The 24,913-nt window shown below is 37.3% G+C and overlaps 1 protein-coding gene across 1 annotated transcript in view; it reads right to left on the bottom strand.

Moving 5' to 3' along the window:
• OTOGL (otogelin like) overlaps positions 1 to 24,913 on the bottom strand; it is a 102,244-nt gene that overhangs the window by 47,056 nt on the left and 30,275 nt on the right. The window contains exons 22-29 of the mRNA XM_075742845.1: positions 24,128 to 24,180; positions 23,273 to 23,435; positions 19,837 to 19,944; positions 18,441 to 18,579; positions 4,868 to 5,002; positions 4,252 to 4,398; positions 2,472 to 2,591; positions 231 to 347 (exon numbers count right to left, since the gene is read on the bottom strand). Of these exons, the coding sequence (XP_075598960.1) occupies positions 231 to 347; positions 2,472 to 2,591; positions 4,252 to 4,398; positions 4,868 to 5,002; positions 18,441 to 18,579; positions 19,837 to 19,944; positions 23,273 to 23,435; positions 24,128 to 24,180 (982 nt within the window). The remainder of the gene's footprint in view (positions 1 to 230; positions 348 to 2,471; positions 2,592 to 4,251; positions 4,399 to 4,867; positions 5,003 to 18,440; positions 18,580 to 19,836; positions 19,945 to 23,272; positions 23,436 to 24,127; positions 24,181 to 24,913) is intronic.

The following is a 24,913-nucleotide window of genomic DNA, read 5'->3' as shown; positions in this document are numbered from 1 at the left end:
ATCCAGTCTACTAACTCATGGCTCCCAGTTATCACTATTACATTTAGGCTCCAGTCTTGAAAGGAGCAAGGAGCTCTGCACAAACATAGCCCACCCACATAGAGATACTTGCAGGATACTCCATATCCTCTACGGCATTCAGACAGAGGAGAATGGCAAAAAGAAATTAATTAGTGGAATTTTAATATTTTCCTACATGAAAGCACATCTTGGATATTTAATACACTTACCACATTGCGACAAGGTGCAAAAATATCACTGTATAAAATTGAGCATTCCTTTTTGGCATAAGGGAACTTGCTCTGATGTATCTCACATGGTCTTAGTGTTTCATTTGGGCTCTTGCACTTAAAAACAAGCAAAAACACCACAAAGATTTTACAGGAAAGTCTGTTTACCATGGACTCAGGTACACTATAGTATCGTATAATTCAATACCTGTATACTCAGAAAACACAAAGAAAGTTTAAATGCTATTTTCTTCATCTTACCCTTTCCCTGATTTGTTGCTATAATTGAAAACATTTGCACAAAAAAGAATCTTTGTGTTTTGTTCTGAAGTACTAAAATGTTCCTGCTGTCTGCTCAGCACATAAAGACAAAATGTTTTCTTTGTGACACATTATAATCATTACCAGAGCAACCAACTGTAACATCACAAACAAATACATGGTCCAAATCCATCCCTGGTAGTTTTGCACTGACTTTAAATGGAGTCACACTACAGATGGCTTCAGCCCTGTAAGTTCAAATAAAGAAGCAGCAGTAGGAAGAGAGCAACCCATAAAAAAATATAGAGTCAAAGATCATCGTGATAACTCAAAAAATGGCTGAGATAGATAGAACTCCGTCTCTTAAAGTCTCTCTTTAAGATGGAAAACAAACGCACAAAAAAATATAACAAAATGACACTTGGCTCAGAAAACATGAGTTCATCCAAAACCATACTCTCCTGGTGCAGCAGGGAAGCCCAGGAGGGCGTAATGATGGACCCGTAGGCAGTGTTGGGGTGTCCCGACACAGCCTCAGCTACAGTGCAGTCACCCACCTATGCTGCCTTCCTGTGCAGATGCTCAGACACCGCCACAGGGGGACGTGCTGCCACTCCCAGGAGGGAGAAATCCTGGAAGCATCCCACGCTTCACAGCGCCAATGCAAGCACGATTGCCAGTAGCAGAGTTGGGTTCTAAGCCTCCAGCTATCAAATACTCCTTTACAGTATTTGGATTTTGCAGAAAAGATGACCAGGATTCGTCTCTACGAAGGCCAAAGGTCCTTTCTGAAAAAATCCCTAATGCCTACTACAGAGGCAGATGAACTGTCAAGTCTGGCTGCGTGTAGGCTGCCTGTGAGGTCAATATTGAACTCAGATTCTGAGTGTTCTGGAAGCCACAGAGATCAGAAGATTACATGAGATTTTACAAATATATATATATATATATATATGGCTACAAGAAGGCAAGTGCAAGTTTGGGCTGCATAAGCAAAGGTCATAACATCCTAGAAGTTAACGTGCTATGCAAACACTACACACTTTTTTTAAAGCAGCCACTGAACTGATAAATTGAAAAAGAAAAATTCATATGCTTCATACAAAGTATTTACACATTTCTTTATGTATCACCTTCTAGATGAGCAGTATAACCACCAACGCTACACATTTGCCTTGCTTGCTTACACAATTTAAACATTTTATGTAGAGTAAAATAGATCCAAAGGGAGATATTGAGGGAGGGAAGAATCAAAATCTTTACTCCAAAGCAGAATAGGTATCACATTCTTTCATGAGGTGAGATTTTGGTTCAATTTCCTGCTGTGGGTCAAGGAGAGAACAGATTAAAAACTGGTTCTCACAAACATCCTAAGGGAGTGCTTTACAAATACTGATTTTTCAGGAGGTTCACAAGGCTATAAAACCTTACATCTTCTTAGCACAAATTCATAAAATACCCATTCTCCTGTGTTAAAAAAACACAGTTGTGGTCATCCACTCTCTACAGCCTCTTCCCTTCTCCTCAGAAACCAAGTTTCCATACTGGGTTGTGCCTGTTGCTGTTCTGAGCCTTTTAAGTCTCACCCCTTCAACCACTGCTACTTTGTCAGTTTGTTCTGTTTACAAACTGCAACTAAAAAAAAAATCACCAATTTTTTTTCCATGTTCAGAAAGAAACTCTTTTCCAGACCTTTTTTCCCAATGTTCAGGTTCAGCTATGATAATTAGCTTATACAGGGAAAAATATATTCTTCCCTAAAGAGATTGTTTGGTTTCTTTTAAATTCAGTGTATGTTTCCTATGATCTAAGACATTATTAATGCATGTCATATCTACAGACATAAAAATTAAAATGTCCTCTTATGCACTGACCATGAGTTTAGAAAATCCCTGTACATCATGTGCTTATAACATGTTCATTTATTAATTGAAATTATCATCCTTTTTTTTCTAAATTTTCACTGGACACAGGACTTACCTGCCCTAATACCCAGCTGTCTCCAAACACCTGTGCATTTCTCACCTCCATGTTGTTTGATGTAGTCAGATCATTTGAAGTATATTTGTCAAAGTTTCCGCACAAACCTGCCAGTTTACCCTAAAAGAGAAGGATTATTATTTTACATATACTGACAGTCAATAATTTGTACAAATGACATACATGGAATAAGACATTCTTAAACTGAAAAAGGTGAATGCAACTCTGACTTATACTTTGAAAACATCTGACACTGTGCTATGCTTCTAGTTCCATACTGCAAATAATCTGTTCTTACTGTCTGCTTGTGAAAAGGGACTGGAATCTAGTTATATTTTTTCTGAAAGCTTAGTCGTACATCCAGTCCAGAAGTCAAAAGTTCAGGTGAATTACCTCATGATTGTGAAGCCTGACTAGTTGTTGTCATTAAAACTTGCTGCATCTAATTTTAGCTCACAATAGCAAGAACATTTGTACTAGCAGTTACAAAAGAGACAGCTGCAACTTTCTTGTCTTGGGGCATGTGCTCCTGATTGAAAAGGTGATGTGATGCATATATACATGCGTACACATATACATACATAGAGAAAAAGATATTTCTGCACAACAGTAAAATGTAGAGTTGGATTTCTAGAGTGTTGTGGCTCAATCTAATGAATTATTTTTCCTTAAGGTCTGCTGCAGACATTATCTTACTGAACTGGAGCCTCTGGAAGAAACAGTCACTGGAAACAGAGTGAGCTTGAAGTATTTGAGTCCCTGCGTGCGACCTGGGACTCAGGTCCCTGCTAGCTTACTCAAAAACAGAAGATATTTTTTTCACCATGTGTACTGATGGCTGATAAATCAGCTTATATGTGAAGTAAGCATTTTATGGCTATTGGGAGAAAAGCCTATAATAATGTTGCTTTAAAACCAGATTGGATGGTCATTGTAACTTTGACTTACACTTCAAAAAATCTGATATTGTATTCTGGCATAGAGTGCTTTCTTTTCTTTTACTGGAAAGAGCCCCGTCTCAATATGTGTGTTCATAGATGAGACGGAGCAGGAATGTACTTATCAAATGTGCAGATAAGATTGCTCTGCCAGCACCCAAAGACTGAGTTGCAGAGACACCAAGGCAGATGATGATGTAGGAATGGAACAGAGAAGAGCAACTGGCAAGAGAAGGAGCCTCATTCTTCCCTGCATCATGGCTGAACCCTGTCACAGTATACTTACTAGGTTTAAATGTCAGGTTTTGCCTAGATCCTTTCCTGTATCTTGTGGTCTTAATTTAAACCCAAGATGTGACTCCATCTGTTCATTTCAGCAGCCTCTATTATATCTCAGGGTGCAGTTCCATCATCAGCCTAATCCAATCTGTGCTATAAACCTCCTGTCTTCCATGTCGCTAGAGATGAAAACTTCTTTTCCATTGGTTTCAGTAATCATGAAAACATGCAGTGAACTGGATAACTCAGAACTAACCCTCTCTTCCCACCCCCAAAATAACTGAGTCAGATCTGAATCACTGCATATCTGCCAGGTTGCAATGTGTGGAGCAACAGAGTAAACGTGCATGTAGGAACCACCCCTTCTCTTCAGGAGTCCAGCCATTAAATCACATTCTCCATCTCTTCTTACCTGAGAAATGCTACCAGCTGAACACTGTGATAAACAGATATATCCCTGGGAAAGTTAGTCATGAAGAAAAGACACTCACAGTTATTCAATAAGAGATCACATTAGCCACACAGAGCGCTACACAAAATCTCAGGCTTTTATTTTGGCTCACCTTCCATCGAGGTCCAACTTTAACATGCATCATTGTCTTCTTATCCCACAGAATTGTAATGTCCTGTTCTGGAAAGTGTATCACAGTATAATATCCAGCCTTCCAAAGCTGATAGTTAGATTTGTTTTCATGTCTTCTTAAGGTCTTCTGACAGAAATGAATATTTATTAAGATCTAATACAGTAATTCTGCAAAGGTATGCAACCAATTAATAACAAAGTGTATACTGAAGAATACTTTAGCATATAGCTGGATCAATGATATTACTAGAAATGTTCTTTAATACTTTGATATTTTGTCTTTTCAATAATTCAAGCTGCTTTGATTTTGTACTTTGGTTTCCCTTTCAAACCCAAGTGGAAAGAAACAAAGAAATGTCAATATGCTTTGCCTGCTTGAGGCTTGTGAGCAGTTGTCTTTGTAGGACAAATAGAACTTGAAAAAAACAATGAAAGAATAAGGTTTTTCCTGGGACCTGCTACTTTATCCAGGCCTAGGCACTTGTACTACTTTAACTCAGACCGAGAGACATTTTCCAAAAACATGCTCCTTTAGAGTTGTAACTTTACCATGCTTATCTTAAAGGGCAACCCGAAAAGGAAAGAAAATAACTAACCTGCTTCTCAGAAGGTTCACTAAAATAAATCTCAGTGTCTCCAACAGTGATGAAAACATTCTTTGAGCAAACAATATCATTGTCAAAGCACTTTTTGTTCTGAGCAATTATAGATATATTTGAGTTATCTGTGCTCTGCAATATGAAAAAGAAATAATTTTACTTATAGATTCAATTGCATTTCACTCCTGCAGATTTATTCCAGGCTTACCATCACAAAAAGATGGATAAGTTAGTATTTACATGTCTTTGAAATTAAATTCAAGAAAGCTACCAACTAAGGAAACGCATTTTTAAATCAAAAGCTGAACCCACAACCGACTGAAACTTTGGAGTTAAACACAAAGAGCCATTACGTTCAGCTGTAAGTCCGCTTTCTGAGGACTTCACAAACTCAGAGAATCAGCCTATTCCTAAAATAAGAGTCTGCTTTAGGCTTTTAAAATGTGCTCATATGTGGAATCCAATATTTACTGCACAAAATGTTGTCAAAATTGAGACATGCTATAAAAAGAGCTTTATTTTTAAACCAAGGTACATGAGATCAAGCTGTTTTCATGTTTTTAAAACCAAGAAACCTACCATCTGTCAGTAGTAGATAGAACAATTTTTATACCACCACTCATAAAAATTCACAAATCCATGAGTCAAACTCAATGTTGTTGGAGAAGGCAAAGCTTTCTGCTGATGTTTATGTTTTTGGTTTTGTTTTCTTTAACATTTAGAAGCTTTGTCTACTCTGTGGTCTTTTGATTTGCTGGTGTTTTAGTGCCGAAAATTCAAATTTAGTGCCTTCCCAATCCCATATCTGTTGGCTCTCCAGCCTGTAAATTAGTTTTGCATTCTAGGCACATAAAATCACTTTTGCACCTTGGCTCAACATGTCTGTTTATTGATCTACAGCTTCTGTGGTTCTTCTGTACCCTGAGGGAAATGCACACGTACCTAGTAATTCCCCATGCTAGGATTGGTACTGGAACAAAGGAAACCAACTATATTTTCAGAGTTGATAAAACTACCACAAACAAAAATAAAGTTGAATTACTCTTATTATTTCTTATTTTAATTTACCTTTTAATTCATTTCTGTACCAATCCTTGCAAGTCAACAACAAGCCATAACTATAGAAAAAACTTGAGAGAGTTACCTTTAAAACATTAATATAAGCCAATAACAGTGCTTCTGAATCCAGTTTAATTTTTGATCAAATTCAGTCCTACAGTTATTACAAACCTGGGAGAGATATGAAATAAAAATCTTGGAGGTGGCAAGCTATATATCTCACCTGCTGAGTCATCAAGTCTTATATGAGACGCTGGAAACAAAAAGATGTTTGAACTTCTCTTCTTACTCCCACCCTCCTTTAAACACTCTCTGAGCCTATGACTAGCTGAAACTAATGGCAGGTGCTAATGGGCACAGTGGGCAAGATGGGAATGGTGGCTTTCAGCAGTTCCCCAGTCCCCTTGGCACCCAGCAATTCTCTTGGAGAGCTCCACTTGGCCACAATGGGAGGGATCCCTTGCCCTGGTTTGTGCCCACAACATCTCTCCCCACATCTTTGCTCCCTTGGTCAGTGTACCCCTGAAAGGTGCTGGGTACACACTTCTAACTAATCCTTGCCTGTCTCACGTTTGTACCCTTATTTATTCTGTGCTCATCAGAATCGAATAATAAAAAACTGTATCAGCAATTTTTCCTCACCAGTGAGAAACATTGCATACAGAAAATACGGGTGCTACAGGAAGCAGCTATTTTTTTCTTAATAAAAATCATAGAGACCAAACTGTTTAAAGAACACTTTCAGGTTTTTTTTAAAAAAACAACAACCAGCCCTAGATGATGGAAAGTGTAGAGGTATTTTTGTTGCCACACAGAGGAGGTGCTACAGCTTTGCTGCCCTTAGTTTGGCATGGCCCACAAGCCAGAGGATGCTGCTGCTTGGCATAGAAAACACTCTACAGCAAGCGTGAACAAATGCAATGAACATAAGGTTTGCTCCCTGCAAACTTTATGTTACCCTAGTGCCAGGGCTTAAGAAACAGGGGGTATGTGTTAGCCATAAGCTTGGAAGACAACGGTTAAGGTGGGTAAAGTTAGCCACTAGCTTCTAGTGGTAAGGGGGTGTACGAAATCAGCTCTTCATGATTTAGCAGGAGAACTCAGTTTAAAAGTACTGGAAGCTTCACGGTAAAGCAGAGTTCATGCGTTCCGTTCTTTTGTAAAGTTGTTTTAGGTTGCACTCAGAATAAAATTGCTCACTACCTTTTTGGGAAATACACTGTGTTTTAATTAAGCCAGGCTTGCTAGTGGAGTCAGTCCAGTAATTATTCCCCTCCAAGTCAGATAACAGCCCAGAGCATTTTTTGATTTATTGGAGGTGATGTGGTAAATTAAAAAGGAGACAAACTCATTAGTTTGGTAGATACGATGCAAGCTGATACATTCTGTGCTGGCCAAATGAAAAGTGAGCAAAGAAGCTACCTCCCTGCCATGAGTCCGTTCAGAAAAGGACTTTGCTTGCAGTCCGTGGGTCTATTTGACGCCTAGGACACTGTGGGCTGTTTTCATTGCAGAGTTCATACCTCTTCAGTTAGCTTAGCCTCAGCAAAGGCGAACACTCTGAGTTAATAAGGAAGCAATCTCTTCACTTTAAGGAAAGAGATGGAGGGCTTTATTTTAAATAAGGATAGTTAATTCAGGCTAATTATCCCACAGTAAAAATACACCTTTTTTGGCAATGAAGACAAGTTCTTGGAGCAGCGACGGGTGGCTGTATTAGCTATGCTAATTGAAGCTGCTGCCTGTGCCTTCTGACAGTCCAGGCCAATCCCTTCAGCTGAACAGCATCAACATACTCAAGTCAGAAGTTTTTGTGTATGGCTGGGATTTGAGCCAAGGGCAAAAGTTGAGTTATATTTCAAGTTAACTCTGCAGTAGAGAGGAGCCTGGAGACAGGGAGTGTTTTGCTGACCAAAGCCAGAACAGGGAGTCCTGAAGACATGTGAAGTACTTCCTTACTTGTAGGACTGCGTGTTGGTGTTAAATTACTAGAAATGATGCAGGATGGAATCGCAGAGAGACAGTGGTGGTGGTTCAGTAGAGCTATGAGTAAACCAGACATTTAAGAAAAAGGGTTTTGCATTAAACCCTGAGTCTTCTGTGCTTTCTCTCTTTCTAATTAAATCTTAGACCTAAACCCAAATATAAAAACACCATTATGGTTTATGTATCTCTTGTGGCTCACAGCTTTCACAATAAGATTTGCTTTATATACATGCCCTTGCCATTCTCGTCATACACCTCAATAAAAATTGGGTCTTTTCCTACCCGTACAGCACCAGCCAAATTCAAAGTTGAATGATGGTTTCTATCCTGGTCTTCAAATTATTCTGCAACTGCTGTATCCACAGCCTCTACTTTCAGCAGGGAAAAAATAAAGTGCAATTGAAACTTAGCACTTAACTATTGCCAACACAAAAGATAAAACAGGGATTATTTAGATAAAGTGAGGATCATCTTTTAATGCTTGTATAAGACAGCAAGGTCTCGAGCAAATCTCGGCAGCTCTTAGGGACTGTGATAGTGTAAATGATAATGATTGAGTTCCATCTCTCTAATCCACACAGGTAGGAAAACAAGCTTTTGTCACTACTGGTGGAAGAAATGTCTGAGTAGACACTAGGAGCAGGTCTAATGAATAATAAGGTGGGGGGTTTGTTAGTTTTCTTTTTTTTTTCTGCACAGTCTTTTTCCAAGGCAGAGTCACTCTTTACCTTTTTAGGTAAAATGCACCCAGCAGGGGATGTACTACAGTTCATCATGTGAAACCTACTTACGCTGACAGAAACTAGAAATAAAATGGTTTTCCCACTGCAAGAGTATCTTCCCACGTAAATTACCATATCCAGCCTGTTCCAACTTAATATCAGTTTCTTTGTGATAACATGGAGTTGCCAAGCAACAGGAAAGACAGAGTCACAGCTCTGGGCAGTCAGTCAAAAGCTCATTGTCAGTCCTGCTTCTCAGGACATTCTTTTTCTAGACTTCGCTGCACTTTTTTTCCATATTTCTTCCTAGCTGAAAAAGCAAAGCACTTCTTTCCGTTATTTTTTTTTTTTAAGTTGTGCTTGGGAATGCTAGGGTTTATTTTTATTAGTAACTTTATTTCAATATCCCATTAGAAATTTTATATCGCTGTCAACCAATAACAACACTGTGCAGTGTGCTTACATAGTCAAAATGCAGCCTGGGAGAAGACAATTTAAAAGTGGCTGTATTTATCTTTGAAAGTTTCATTAAAATCTCTCTAACTGTTCATGCTTTTCCATTCTCAATAGTCTGACTTCCTCACTATTTTTTTTGTTTTGCTTTGTTCCCTACAATACACTAACTTGCAAACTAGAGTGGCCATAAAAGCATCTAGGGACGTACTGGGAACTGGATAGAGATAGATCAGTCCTATTTTCTTTTTGTTTTAATGACTCTTTAGAGGTTCTCAGATGCACAAACAAATGCAAAAATCTCTAAAAGTACTGAAAAAAATTATACAGTAGTTTAAAAAGTAGAATTTGCTTTCTCCTTCCTGCATATTTTTTGAGAGATACCATTAGCTCTGTTCAGACTTAACCTTTCAGAAAATTTTATAGAAACTCAGAATTAGTTTTGTGGTTGTTTATTGGGCTCTCCGTTACTTCTGAAGGAACTTAACTTTTGAAACTGTTAGCTCTAGTGAGCTTGATCCTAGGAGAAGTAAAGCATCTTAGCCCAAATTTAGTGAGCATTTAGGCATAAATATTTAAGTGTTTTTGGAAACCAGATAAACTCCTTGGCACCTGCCATGATCTTGCTCTGTTAGTTTCTTGTGCCATTTTATGGGGCTTGATCTCCAGTTGATCAGTGAAAACACATTAATTGTGCAAAACTCATTCACAATTTACACCAAGAAGCATCTCCTATTAGAAGGCTTTTTTCGTTTTGCTAGTATGATAATTTCTTCTGTACCATTTGAAAATTATATATATATATACTCTGTGTAACTTTATTTAATCCCTGCTTTTGCATCCTGTACAAATTTGTATCATCAAAAGCTTTTCCCCATAGATACTCAAACATTGGAGCAATATTGCTTGGAGTCAGCAGATGGCACTGATACGCACTGTCTCAGTTTGGAAGGACATCCACGTGAAAGTTGGAAACAGTATTATAGGAAAGTAAGTGATGCTCTTAGAGGAGGGAGAAAAGGAATAGTAATACTACTTCTTTTTCCATTGATGTTATGCATTTCTATACAAATATTTTTAAAAAGATACCACATTTAGGAACTAAGAACCTAAGAGCTAAATTGCTTATGCGCACACACATGCACATAAATTATCTTTTCCTCAGCATCTTCTACAGAGCTGCAGATTATGTGATTATTTTCACTTAAAATATGGCAAAGAAACTTGCAATACACCTGTAGGAGATGACACATTTCTAGCATTGTAGCACAGTTGAGTAGAAATGGAAGAGCAGCAACATGATTGATGCAAATTCAATATGCAACATACATTCACTGATGCAAATTCAAAGGGAGTAAGATTATTCCAGCTACTGACTCACCCTCAGACAACTTCCAGACATCTGCTAATGCATCCACGATAACTCTTTCCTATTTCTTTAAAAATTACTTCCCAAAAGGACATACCTCAGGCAGAATAAACTCTCAACAACTCTTGAGAAAGATGCATTACAAGTACCTGTGTGTATGTATACAAGCAATAGGAAAAATAAATCATTATATCCTATTTTCTTTATTATACATAGGGGTTTTGTAGTAGATTTTATGGCAATATAGAGTTGTTGGGTGTTCTGAGGCTTTGTCAACAATATTTTTTTAATTCAAAATTCTATTAAAAATCTACTGCTAATAATGAAAAGTACATGACAGGGAACATTTTACTTGATTTACTTCAAAACCAAGTTCTAAGTCAACATTTCTTAGTTTTGAAAAAGTTGATTAATCAGAGATCACTGGAAAGGTTTTGTTTTTCTTTTTTACTTTTTAAGAGAACTATATTAAAAGGTTTAAGAAAAGATCATTTAAAGCAGATTTTCTTTTGTTTCATTTACTTAGCTTTGCCTGCTTGTGTATCAGATTTGGCTTTTGCACAGGTCACATTACTGCAATCCTTTCTAATTAAAAATGAGATATTCTGAAGATTAAGGATTTGGGAACATTCAAGTATTTGTTTCCAAGTGACACATTCTGCAACACGAACTATTCTGAATCACAAATCAGCAGCACATATCTAAACAGGTATTTATATGAGACCTATTAGTATTGTTTTATTAATAAGTGCATGATAAATATCATTATTTTATCATTGTTGGTTGCAATGAAAAAAGCACAACATAACAGGGAAAAAAAGGACAAGACATAGTGGTGATAAATTTGCCTTTTCTGAGCTCCAGCAAATGATGGCAGGAGCTAGAAAGCTGTAACTTACACAAACCTCTTATTTTTTTAAGTATAACTATAACGAATGTTAAATGTGTTCATTTACACTGCTGAAGTTTCATTTCTATGCATTCAGAAACAAAAATACTCATATCCTGACCTAAACCAGAGTCAATTTAATTCACAGTTCTCATTGCTCACGGACAACACCCAGAGGCCACAAACTCTAAGCAGCACCTCGAGGTGACTAGCCTGAGCATCCTCCCGTGTCAAACACAGCAAAAGGCTTTCAGTTTACTGCTGCCAACATACCGTACAGCTTCCCGAAACAGCAATGATGCTGGTTTTTGCTCATCTTTTACTGCTGTATCATTAGAAGATGGGCATCAACAGTCCACAAAGCTGTACCCACCAGAGGTTGTCCAACTCAGTGAACATTCTTACAGTGAACTGCCTTTTCGGGCAGCCATCAGATTATAACATTTTAGAGTCAGTATAGCCAAAAGGCTGTTGGACGCTGAACATTAACCCGAAAGCAGAAATTCAAGGTGAAAAGGTCACTTGCTTCAAGCTGTGTGGTCGCTAAATGGCAAGGTCCTCAGAAAAAGGATCCAACTTCTGAGTCACACCATACACACACGGCCTCCAAATTGCCATTCTCATGGCAAGAAACTTTTCCCCAAGCCTTTCCTGGAAGCCCTCCATGCTAATGTGCACAAATTGAAAGAGATCTTTGCTTTGTTGGAGAATAAAAGTGATTCATTCACTGCATAATTTAATGGTATGGAGAATCAGGTGATGGAGACGAAAAGGCATGTAGAGGTAATTGAGTCTGAAATCATTGATCTGGAGAAAATGGAACCAGAGAATAAATCCATTGCCAACTATAATCAAATCTTTTGCTTACAGAAGGGGTAGAATAAATGGAAAAACAGGTACAAGCCAACACTATCTGAGCACTGTGCTTCTCAGATGAAGACAAGGATGGAAAGTGATGTCTCCCACAAGGAGCTTGCTACTGATCCTTATAGGACTTCCAGAGACCAAGAAAAAAGACAGCATCCAGAAAGGTGTCCTCTAAAATCATGGGACTGACGAAAAGCAAACTGATGGTATTCTTTGCAACTAGAGCATGGCAAACTATTCACAGTAAATAATATTTTCACTGAAATGTAGTCTCTCTTTTTTTGGACACAAATTTGCACGCAAATTGTCAAGAAACACATCATTATTTCTACACAGTTACTGTTGCTATAAATTATTTGACAAGTGTTTTAGGTGGACATATTTTGACACATCGCTTACTCATGAAACTATTTGCTGGAATGTGGCTTTGAGGATTAGATATGTTAATTAAAAAATTAAAGGCATTCTGATTGGAACCCCATGTTACAGTTTATTCCCTGAATAGATGAAAATTAATTTTAGTCAGGTTTTCAATTTAAGACATTTGTAATTTCAAATTCAATGTTATTTACTTTCCCATTAAAATCTTCAGAGTCTATTAAAAGAAAATGTTTGTCATTTGAACAGTCAGCTTGACAATGTTGATTAACCATGAACCTGCCGCTTTAGTCCTCCATAGGTGACTAATAGCAAGCAGAATTAATTTTACAGAGAGAAAATACAAAATACTATTTCATTCTATAGGTTTGCCAACTTCATGAATCTATAGACTGGCTACCTGGCACAAATGATTTTGAAAAAAGCTGCACTAAAAAATTACAGATATTCAGTAAGGGGAAATGGGATAAAGGCTACTTCTACCTCCTCAGATGTGACAAATGAGTAACTGAAGAATTGTTGCTTTGTGTGTGATTGCTCCAGCTTATGCCCAGTCATCATTTAACAAATTTACCAATCACGATAAATATATCAGCAAGTAATGGGTAAAAGATTATCCGTGCATCAACCAACTTCTGTATTAAGCACTCGAGTAAAAGCATCATAAACTAAGAGCTTTGAACTTGCCTCAGATTACAAAAGAAGGGATGTGGAAGAAAAGAGCTCCCTTGCTGTATTCCCCAAGCAGACCAGGTATGTAACACTGGAGACTGCCCATCAATAGGGTAATCATTTGGGAAACTGTAGTACCGGTTCACCAGATCATGCATGTTTTGTTAAATGAACCTTTGCCTTAACAAATGGGCTCTCATGTGGTGTCTCCTGACCCAAAAGAGTTACATGTGCACTTCTAATTGGCATAACAGTTCAATTATTTGATCAGATGTCTGGTTGTTGCTTTTATAATCCTCCAACATGCTAAATCTGGAGATAACTTTGGCTTTAAAGGAGCCTTCGTGGTTGCATCAAAAAGATTAAAAAGGTGACTTTAAAATGGTCGAAACCCTCATGTCAGATGACAAGAAGTGAAAATTTTTTTATCAGATGATACCTTAAAGTTAGGACTAGTCCAAAAAATGTGAATATTTGAGGATGAGGGCTTAGTTCTGCTGACCTCCATCTTTCAGGATACGGGAATAAAACAGTCCTTGCCTTTCTTGGCTGTAGGACCTTATGGACAACCTACTAAAGTTAATGGAAAGACTTCAGGTTTTCTTTTTGTTTTTTAAAAGGCAGATAAGCATTACAATGGAGCTTCCTGTCATTCAAGGATATTCTGATGGGCAGACTATGCCTCTAAACTCTTGCTTGGAGACTCCCCCAAATCAGAGAAAATATAATTCTGCTTCTCAGAAGAGAACAAGTCTGTGGGGCTCCAAGGGCACTGACCCTACAAGCCTTAATAAATGCACTGAACTGCAGGACTGAAAATCACCACAAAGATAGAAAAAGGCCAGCATGTGTGATAGAAAGACAACAATTTTACTATAAAAACAGAAGTCTAAGAAACAGGCAAGCAGACGAAACAGACAACACACAGTAAATGTTTGCTAGAAAAATAACACCATTTGATTAGGGAAAGAATGTAACATCATCAAAGGCAGAAGATAAGCAAGAAAATGGAAGCAAGCAAGCTATTTAAATCTTTTAATTAAGAAATTGGTTGGCTTAAATTCATCAATATTCAGATTGGCTAAAATGAAGTGTTTACATGATCCACAGTGATAAAACATAAATGAGTTGGTCTGCTAAGATCTTTCTTTTTTTTCCTTTGAAATTACTGAGGTTTTAAAATGTCAGAAGCAAATATTGATGTCTTCTCTGTGAATGTCATTTATCCATACAGGGACTTCTCACTGTGTAATATAACTCCTAATTTGTTGAAAAAGATGAAATTATAATTTCAGGAGACATTACTACCCTAATTTTCTTAATTGCTGCATTAAATCTTTTTTTGGTCATTTTCTGACCAATGGATATATCTGTTGAACTAATTATAAAAGGCTTTTTCATACACCTACTGTTATCTTAAACAAAAAAGCCTGACAGATGATACTGATGTTGAAAACAAAGTTTGAAGTTTCATAATTAGCTGAAAGTTGATACCTGATTTTTCTCCCCTAAGAGCACAAGAGATCCTATTAAAAACATGGTAAAAGGTAAGGATGACTTCTTTGGTACAGTGCAATACAGGGACAAATTAAAGAACTGTTCAAACAGATCACATTTAGGGAGGCTAACAGTCAAATCAAACAGTGAGGGCTGGTAACGTGGATAGGAACTGCATTATCATGCCTCTGGGGACATGGGATTCAGATTATAATTCTTGCACTCAGTTCTACATCTGGGATGCCAGCAAATTTATTGTTATCATTTCCCTTATTGCACTGCTACAATACCTTTGTTTAGAGTATATAAGATAGCAGAGACAAAGCGGTCCACTTCTCACAGGAAAAAGATTAGTGAAAGGGAAAGGACAAAGTTATTACAGTGTTGTATATCCAGTATTACAACCCCTTCAGCTGTTTAGATTTCAGGTGTTTGGTGAGCCTTGAACATGTTACCCATAAAAATCAGCCTTGTAACAGCACTGCAAACAACCATTAAGTCAATGGATTGTGTATTAGCAGCTACTAAATCTATGATATTCTGTAATACCTTACAGGTGGAGAACATGAAGCACATAATCCCCATGGTGGGGGGGTGTAGGGTGTGTGGACTAGATGATCTTTAAAGGTCTCTTCCAGTCCACACCATTCTATGCGTCTATGATTTAAGGGTTTGGGGTTTGTTTTTTTTAAAAAAAAAAAAAAAAAACTACTGAAAAAAAACCCCCAACAGTTGGTTTGTAGAAAAAGTAGCATAGTTTAGGTGGCAGACTGCCCTGGACAGCTGTACCTGCCAAGGTGTTAGGCAAGGCATGTAAACTTTTGCAACTACATATACTTTCCCACGTTTCATCTGACTTGTTTAGTTGGAGAACAGCCTATAAGAGACAGGGCTCTCTTGTCTACCTTCTGAACAAAGAGTAGCTCAAGGGAGACTCATTATATTACTCTGATACTACTATTAAAAAATGTCACTGCACATGGCCACAACGTAGAGGAGGATGATTATGAGGAGACAGCCATGAAAACCTCTGCTCTAGGAACAACAAAGTCTATTTCAAAAAAGAGCAGCCTCATCATGCTATTATCTCTGCACATATAATGTAGTTTAACCACATAGATATGTAGTACAACTGTGCGCATGTATGTGGTACACCTGTGGTGTAACTGTGTACATGCAAATAAAAGCATATGTGAAACCGGAGAATGGATGACACTTTGGATTAATTCAGGCTGCCACTAGAAAGATGCCAATTACATCCATTTGATATATTTTTCTCACATAAAATTCCTCTCCTGTATAGTAGTAGTTAATTTAGTGCCTATCTTCATGGTAGCATAGTTACAGTTATTTTTTCTGTTCACTGATTTGCATATTTCTTTGTTGAATTTCATCCTCCATTTTATCATGCAGCGTTTTCTGCCATAAAATCTTCTGAACCTTTTGGTGGTTCATCTTTGTTTCAGCTGTTCAGACTGATTCTTTACCATCAGCATACTCCACCTCAATCCTCACACCACCTTTTCAAAATTGTTTCTGAAGATGCTGAATGCAGGTGTCAGCATGAGTATCTGTGGGATGTCACTGGGATTTCTCCATTCCAAAAAAAGGCCATTTATTTCCATCTTTTAACTTCTAATTTTTAATTCATGTCTCAAAGAATCTTTACTCTCATCCTATGAGAGTCTAGTCTCTAAAAAATATTTGTTGAAATCTGTCTCCAAAAGGTCTTTAAGCTAAAATACCACATATTGGCCTGATCATTCTCATCCATATGTTTATTGTCTTCATGGAATAACTCAGAAGATTCATCATGCATGAATTTCTTTTACAAAAAACAGAGTTCAACTCTTCCTCAATTGTAATTTCTCTTTGTTATAATTTCTATTAATTTCCATCATATGTAAATCAGACATATTGCTCTGTTCCTGCCAAATTCAGCCATGGAGTCCTTTTAAAATATTTGGTTATACTGCCATTTTCCATTCTTCTGATTCCAGGATTGCACATCACATAGTTCATCAGTTCTGTGGTTTAGTTCCCTCAAAGCTCTTGGGCATATGCCATATGATCCCATCCTTTGTTTCTTTTTTATTTTTTCTGAAAGCTTCTCCACACGTTTCACAGTCAAAAATGAGCCCACAGATACATCATCTGTTACAGACAAAACTATGAATTATGCAGTGCCTAATTTGTAATAACCAGTTCTTCAATATAGATCAGAAAATTTTTCCATATACTCAAGAGAAAAGAAAAAATATGAACAAATTAGGCCATACTTTCTCACATTAGCTAAGTATAGGGAAAAAAGCAGTTTGAAAAGCTGAAAAAAGTCTGAAAGTCTGTAAAGCAGATCTACGTAGGCAGCATTTCATCATTTGTGTCATCATGTTCACCTGAAGAAAGGTCTGTTGGCAGAGCGCCACATAATTATGTGGTTGCCAACTTTATTCTTGGACTTCAAATGTTCCTCGTGGTTTGTTTCCAGTTAGGTAATTTCTCATGCAGTAGAATGGCAGGTGACATTTGATTGTAAAAGCAAAACATTCCAGTATCATATTGAAGTTTCAAAAAGCAGCACAGATTTGTCTTACACACCTCTCTGGCTGGATATCATAACAATTAAGAAACTCCAACCCACCTTTCTACCTCATTATATAGGCAAGATGATTTTACAGTTAAAATAACCCCTATTTTTTGCATCTTAAAGGAGGAAGGTTTGTGCAAATGTTCACATACCTCTAAGAGTAAGAGCTCTTTTTGTAAGACAATATGATACATGGCAGGAGTTTGCTATGAGATATTATCTTTAGCAAACCTCTCTTTTTTTTTTTTTTTTAACAAAGAAAAAAATCTGGAACCAATCTATTTTATTTCACAGCTGTGAATACTCAACTAAAGCATACATGAAATAAACTATTTGCAGTAGTCTTTGTTGAGAAACCTTGTTTTTTCTTAACGTTAGACAGTCACGGTTGACAGAAAATTAATATTCTTCTAAACACATTACTGTAACTCAGAAGACAGACTCTTAGTCTTAATAATAGCAACAATGATAATAAACAATAGAGTTGTTAGTAATAGAATATATTTCTAAATGTCAGTAATGGTATTTTTAAACAAAAAAGGCTAGCAATGTACTGTAAATGTGTGCTATGAGGAACATTAGTATGCAATTGCCAAACAATCTCAATGAAGGATTTCATTGTTGAATGATGAAATCATTGTGTTTGATATTGTTATACACATACACTCCAGATCTGATGCAGATCACATTCAGGAAGGATTCCAAGCAGCATCAGAGGTTGTCATTAACCCTCTGCCAAGCAGAGTTTATTGATAATTATCAAATAAATCTATAGACTATACCTAGTTCTAGAACACTTTCTGCAGTCTTATTCTTTGCTCATTGTGATGAAAGCATGGTTAAGGCAGAACGAAAGATGTTGTTTTGTATTTTTCTCTAGACCACATAGATATGTAAGGACATACCCATGTACCATTTTCAAATGGCTGAGCACAAAATGTCAGTTACCGATTCTTCCTTTCAGACACATCTGTTCTGCACTTGTTTTCTTAATGTTTGTTTCTATAGATCATCTCCTGATATTCAAAATACTTGCCTTCTGACAAAAGCTTTCACTTGGACACATGAAAATGTATGAACAATCCTCCTACCTTTAGCAGGTAAACTTGGCAGTCACTGACATAATCATACTCCAATCCATCAAAGGTATAATAATGCCGATCTCCATAAATAGTGCATACAGCAGGACAGGGGTAACTAGTGCAATTGAATATCCCTCTTCGACAAACACTGTAAGGAAAATTAACAATCAGTATCTTCTCATAGCAGAGTCGTTTTAATTTCAAGAAGAAGCTTTCTTGGGTTCTTTATTTCAAATCATGCAGAAATTCATGAAAGGAAGAAAATTCTCAGACTATGAAACACAGATCTATTCTGTGGATTGCTTCTGAAGTTATTGGTCACGCCATAGCAGAAAAGTGTTGAGCTTTTTCCCATCAGCACATATGTACAATAAAAATGCATAAGAAACGAGTGCAAAATCTTCAAATTTTTATGGCTTATGTAAATGTTTCCATCATTGCCTCCAGCATAGATAAGACATCATGCCACAACACACTAATTTGTAAAACATCAATTATTTTTTTTCCCTCAAGAAATTTTGATAAAAATCTGAACATATTCAATGCAAAAGACCTCCGGTTACTACCTGTAAGATTTCAGGGTATCAGACAAGTGCAAAATGAGTTTAAGAAATGCTGATATTTTGTGGGATTACTTTTCCTGTCAGCTACATTCAGTGATTTACATGAATTTGTATAAAGGTAGTACTGACAGCTTCTAGTTTTGCTTGTGTAAGTGTATAAGCTCAATCAATTTGCCAGTGAAGTTTTTAGTTGATTAAAAGCTGCCATGCCAAACTTTTTTAACTATTATTAAATACATACTTAACTGAAGATAGATATTTTGGCTAGAAAATTATAATGGATGAAAAACTCTTTTGCCTCAATATGAGTCAGGTAAGGGTCCTTAAAAAAGATGCTGAGTGCTAGCTCATTTTCCAATTCTAATGCCTTTTTTTTTTTTTTTTTTAATTGCCCATCTTCTTCCTATACAGTCACTCATGCTGACAGGTAACTTACACTGCAAACAGTCCAGTTCTCAAAGGCACAGACTATTTCCCACTGTCATACATTCAATTTCACTTTTTTTTCCTTGGTTGTCTTTCATGATATTCTATTCTCGAAATGCCAAATGTCTTTTCTTTCAGAGATTAACTGATACGTGTGGAATCAAGCATTTGTTCTTGACTGCTTTTTAATTTGGATATAATCTGCTTCTTTTTCAGACCTGAAAAAGCACTCACCCAAAAGTCTGCCTAGTCTTCCAAGTCTATTAGTGAGCCTAATAAAAGATATATCCTGTAACTCTCTATAAACAAGCATATAAATTTTTGATTTTCAATGCACTCAACACGTTTTCTGTATCAGATTCACTTTGTGGCTAGATCCAGATGATTTGGAAGTATGCGAAATGCATGTCACTCACCAGGTGTAACATGGTGTAGCTATCACTTCTCCTGACAGAAATTCCCTGTCTTTCCAGGTGCACGGACAACTGTCAGGAATATAACATTTCCCTCTATGCTCAGCCATCCTTTAAAATAAAAGAATTATTAAGATGAAAGCCAAAATTCACAAGTAGATCAACATAACTGAATGTGTAGTGTATTGTCTAAACCCTGCCAAGGGCAACCAGTCTTCCATTCAGCCAAGGCTAATTGTTTCAGCAGCAAAAGCTGCCCGAATCAAATGATTTCTTCTTTGCACAGCTGGAGATCTTGCAAAGCTCACAGGTGCAGCTCTCCTTCTACCTCGAAAGGAGTATGTTGGTGTGAGGCAGCAGCTCCTATGCAAGAGCACAGGTAGTGTAGGTACTCCTCCCTGCAAACTGCAGAGCATCTGTGTGTTGTGCATGCTGCTGAGGCTGCAGCTGGGCTACCCATCCCTCTCTGCTGCTCCCTTGTCCTCTTGTCCCAGGGAAGCAGCTGGACTGATGTGCCTGCTCCTCTGCGCAGAGCAGCAACCGTCCTGTTCAGAGCACAGGATAGTGAGCTGGGCTATGCTAGCTATTGCAGAGTTAGCAGGACAAAAGAAACACAGTTTAAGAAGGGCGGTGTGGAGGTTACCTGCCTACCCTGGGGAAGTGGAAACAACTAAGAAGGTTAAGACAAAACAGTGGCATTTAATGCAAAAAGTGGAAAATCTAATTAGATTGTGAATAAGTGACCAGAGATGTGGTTAACCACTTTTCGCTATCTCCTCATTTCCATCTGCTTAGCAACATTCACTTTAAAAAAAAAAAAAAAAAAAAAAAATTACTGACACTCCCAATGTTGCTCTTTAGGGGAGCAATTCCTGCAGTTGTCATTGCAACACATGGTTAAGAGTACAAAGAGATGTTTTTTCAAAGTATTATCTTGAGATCGCTTCACTTGAAGATAAAAGGAATACACAGATTAGAGTTTTCTTCTCCCTATAATTACTGGTCCACTAAAGATTAATTGGTTATAAGTAAAGGAGTCAAGCGTTCAGAAAAATCATTGAAGATAGCAAAGCACTAGAATGGATGGCTTGGGAAGGTCATTCAGAGTCTCTGTCAATGGAAGTTAAATATCTGCCAAGGATAACATAGGTATTGCTGATGCTACCTAAGGGCAGGAGAATAACTTAGCCCCATGAGGTCCCTTTCCACACTACTCCTCTGTACTTCTGTAATTCAACTTACCCTCTTACATCTCCAGCTCAGTGTTAGGGTGACTTTCAGTGTATCTTTGGGTGATGAATTTACTGTCATTCTCAACTCACTTCCTCATGAAATTTTAAGCTATTCTATTCAATTTTTATAGCATACCAGAAACTCAGTGTTTCCTATTCTTTGTGACCTCTTTAACTGCTGACTAAAAGAACCACAAGCTGCTGTGCAAGAATTTTAACAGTAGAAAAAGTAAACCATTTTTCTTTAAGAGGACCATTTTTTGCATACTAAAGTCGATCCTGTCATGAGTTGAGATTTTCAATACCACACACAAATTGCTTTACTTTGCAAGCACCATAAACACCCAGGATGCTAGAATAAGGTGCCAGTCTCCAGGAGGATTCCAGATCCCACCCCAAAAGGTTAGGTCATTGGGTTAAACAATGGGTAGTAGTAGAAATAAAGTGGAAAAGGAGAAACAGAGAACAGCATCTTAAGAGAATAAAAAAATGACATAACAGTAAATCTTCTCATAACAAGGCTTTCATAACTTGTCCATATAGATTTAATATCATGAGGTATATGCTTAACATTTTCTTGTATAAAAAAGAGAACTTCTGAACCCAATTTTTAAGATAACTGTTGGCCCCTTCCTAGCTAAAAACCATACTCACTTCTCAGAACCATGAGCCTGAAAGGCATAATGGCTCCAGAAATACAATTTAACACCAATGATGGTACGAACTGCACTAAATGCTACACATTTACTTTTCTATCTAATAGCAAATTTTTATTCTCTTACTTAACAAAATAATGCATGTATTTTACTCCATTATTTGACAGAAACTTGGGATTTGGCTTGTCTGTAGCCCTTCCACAGTTTATCATTCAGAAAATAATCAAGTAACATATTCAGTATGAAATGGTATAATATTACTTGACTGTGAGAGCAGGGCTTTAACTCTGGTTTTTAAATTATATTTTAGTTATTTCAAATTTTCAAATGAACATTCATAACAATGCTGCTAGTTTAAGTTAATGCAAATATCATGGTGACATTTCAGTAAAAAAATACTAGTTTTTATATGATGCCTTGTACAGATTCATGCATTTTTGTGTTAAAAATAATCGTTTATTCCTATAACACTAACGATTTTGAAAGCGAACTCCTCAGTTGAGCAGAGGTTGTAGAAGACTACAGAATACCAGGCAAGAACAACTAGTGAAATCTTAGCTATGCCTGAAGTCTGTCTTTCACCAGTGCTTAGTCATCTATGAACATCGCAAGTTGCTGGAAGGGGAATTCTGGCAGTCTCATTACACTCTGATCTGTGCACAACTGATGTACTGTCAGGGGACATTGGCTACACATAGAGTGAAATAAAATCCAATGTTGAGAAAAAACAGGGAGCACTCGACCTAAGGTCAAATTGCAGCAATTTGCATGGCATATTTGACTCTTCAAATCTGAAAATGCACACAGCAGGTATAAGGGGAGGCAATGGGAACAGATGGAGGGAGTGGTGGTTGATCCTGACACAAACTTCACAACAAATGTGTTTAGCTTTTGTACTTTGATTTGACCCCTGCAAAGCTCAGTAGACTGTTTCTGGGCACCAAATCCAAATACACAAGCTGAGAAAACAAAAAATTTGGCTGAGTTCAGAAAGGCAGAGAGAATGAAGAGGGCAGGATCCATCCTGCACTGCCCTCCCCCCTTCCCCAGGTAGGGCATCAGTACTGTAAACTTGAGTAGAAGTCTAGCTGGGACAATTACTTGGGCAGTAAGCAGGAACACAGATGGTTTACATTATGAATTTTTTGTCATGTTTGCTTCTACACTCAAATAAACTACACTGTGCAAGTGGTGGGAGTCATCTTCTGTCCAGAGAGTCCCACATAGCAGTCAATTGGACTGGTAGCAAGCTGGGTATCTCATAGGATAGTGGTATCAGGATGGAGAAACTGTGGGACTCCAACTGAGGAAGCCTGATAGCATGGAGCCTCACACCAGCAGGAAGAAGAAAAGGGTCCCCAGACACAAAAGAAAGAGTTGGCCTGTACACTGTGACAGTATATCTGCAAAAATTTATAGAACAATAGCTTCAAAATTAGAGGTGTGATACCACTGGAATTTAAAAAGAAAAAAAAAAAAGAAAAAATGCAGACTTAAACTGTGAAAAACACATATATGGTTTGTGCTCCAGATTGTTCTGCCAAAGCTTACCCAGGGGGGCAAATGCAGCCACTTGCACAGGGTGGTGAGGGGACACAGGAGAAGTTCATGGCAAGGTTCGCACAAGAGATCCCACAATTCACTCCTGCTGCTGGTAATCCAGGCACAGGAGATCTGCAGTCATAGTAGATTTTTCCTTCAGGGCATATGTGAACTTCAAATGCAAAATGTAGGTTAAATGAGAGCCGCTGCTCTTTTACACTGAAGGTTTTCTATTTGTTTTTGTTCACAATCTATTTTAATGCACAGTTAGCCTGCATTACAGTACGCATAAGAATACAATCTGAATAAAAGTCTATAAATTCATTTGCATTTCAGAGATATAAAATTAATATATGTTTTAACGTTAAAAAAAAAAGGCCAGAACTTGATATTAAGCATCTGGATCTAGATCTGATACACATCCCATTCTTAAAGATGGAGTAATTATGCCTTAGGTAGACAGAATCTTCAGAAGTGGTATAATGTTCAGTGTACTGAAGTCCCTTCTGAATCCATTAGAAATTCATTAAAAATTTACTTTATAGAAATCAAGATCTTAAGGCTTCCTAAATATAGATAGAGAGCCTAATTTTAGGTTTTCCCATGAGAACATATTGACCTACACCTCATATGTAATTATTTATTTTTTTAATTTCCCAAGTGACTTAGTAGTACAACTTGTGCTACAGAAAAAGGAAAAAGAAAAAAAAACAAGACAACTTGTGCTCCTAACTTCCTATTTTAAATTTGTCATGCTGTTAAGTATCTCATACTGAAAATACATATGAGGAGAAAACCAAATGACTATGCAATGTCAAAAACTTTCTCTGCACAACTGCAATATGAGACAAGACTGTAAAATACCTGTATTTTCTGTAGTGGCTTCAATACATTTCACTGTTCCATTCAAACACTGACTGAAAAAGAAAAGCAAACTCATCTTTATTCAAGGGGGAAAAGTTTTGCAGCCACCATGTTAAAAAAGATAATACAACTTAACCCAATTTAAACAAGAAAAATCAGGAGAAAGAAGAGGATTAAAATCCAAAAGCATGAGTTCTGACCAACGTTTTGTTGGTGTTTTCTAACTGCTGATCTGTAATGGGAGCCCAAACTCACAAAGGTGTTTATGTATTATTTAATTGCCTAACTTTCACTGAAATAAAAAAGAAGTTGGGCATATCAGCCTCTGTGGGAACGTAGGACCACGTGATTCAGGATGCTGGCAGTGTAACACAGAACCTTATCTGCCTTGGTGAATATGGAAGGATACAGTATGCAATTTTCCTGTTGCATAGACATTAGGATACACAGCTTGATTATTTTTATGATAAAATACAGAATTGCAGAAAAACACATTTGACAATAAACATAGTCCTCATTTTTTCCTTTAAAAAAATTGTGAAAAAAACAAAGTATTGCAGAGGCATAGCAATGGCAGAAAAATGAAGCCCCTACTCTCACCTCTTGAACTACATGATTACCAAGCTTCAGTTGTAACAACTATAAGAGCTCAGCAAGAATTAACCTTGACACTCAACTCACAGACATGATTTTAAATCAGCAGGTTGAGAACATTTCTTGTAAAATGAACAAGAAGTTCCAAGTTTTACCAGGAAATCTAGGAGGTTTCCCCACTTGTTTCAGTGA

Source organism: Balearica regulorum, chromosome 1, assembly GCF_011004875.1.
Source record: "Balearica regulorum gibbericeps isolate bBalReg1 chromosome 1, bBalReg1.pri, whole genome shotgun sequence".
Lineage (NCBI taxonomy): Eukaryota > Metazoa > Chordata > Aves > Gruiformes > Gruidae > Balearica > Balearica regulorum.
The sequence above is the reverse complement of the archived record's forward strand: the minus strand, read 5'-3'. Positions and strand labels throughout refer to the sequence as shown.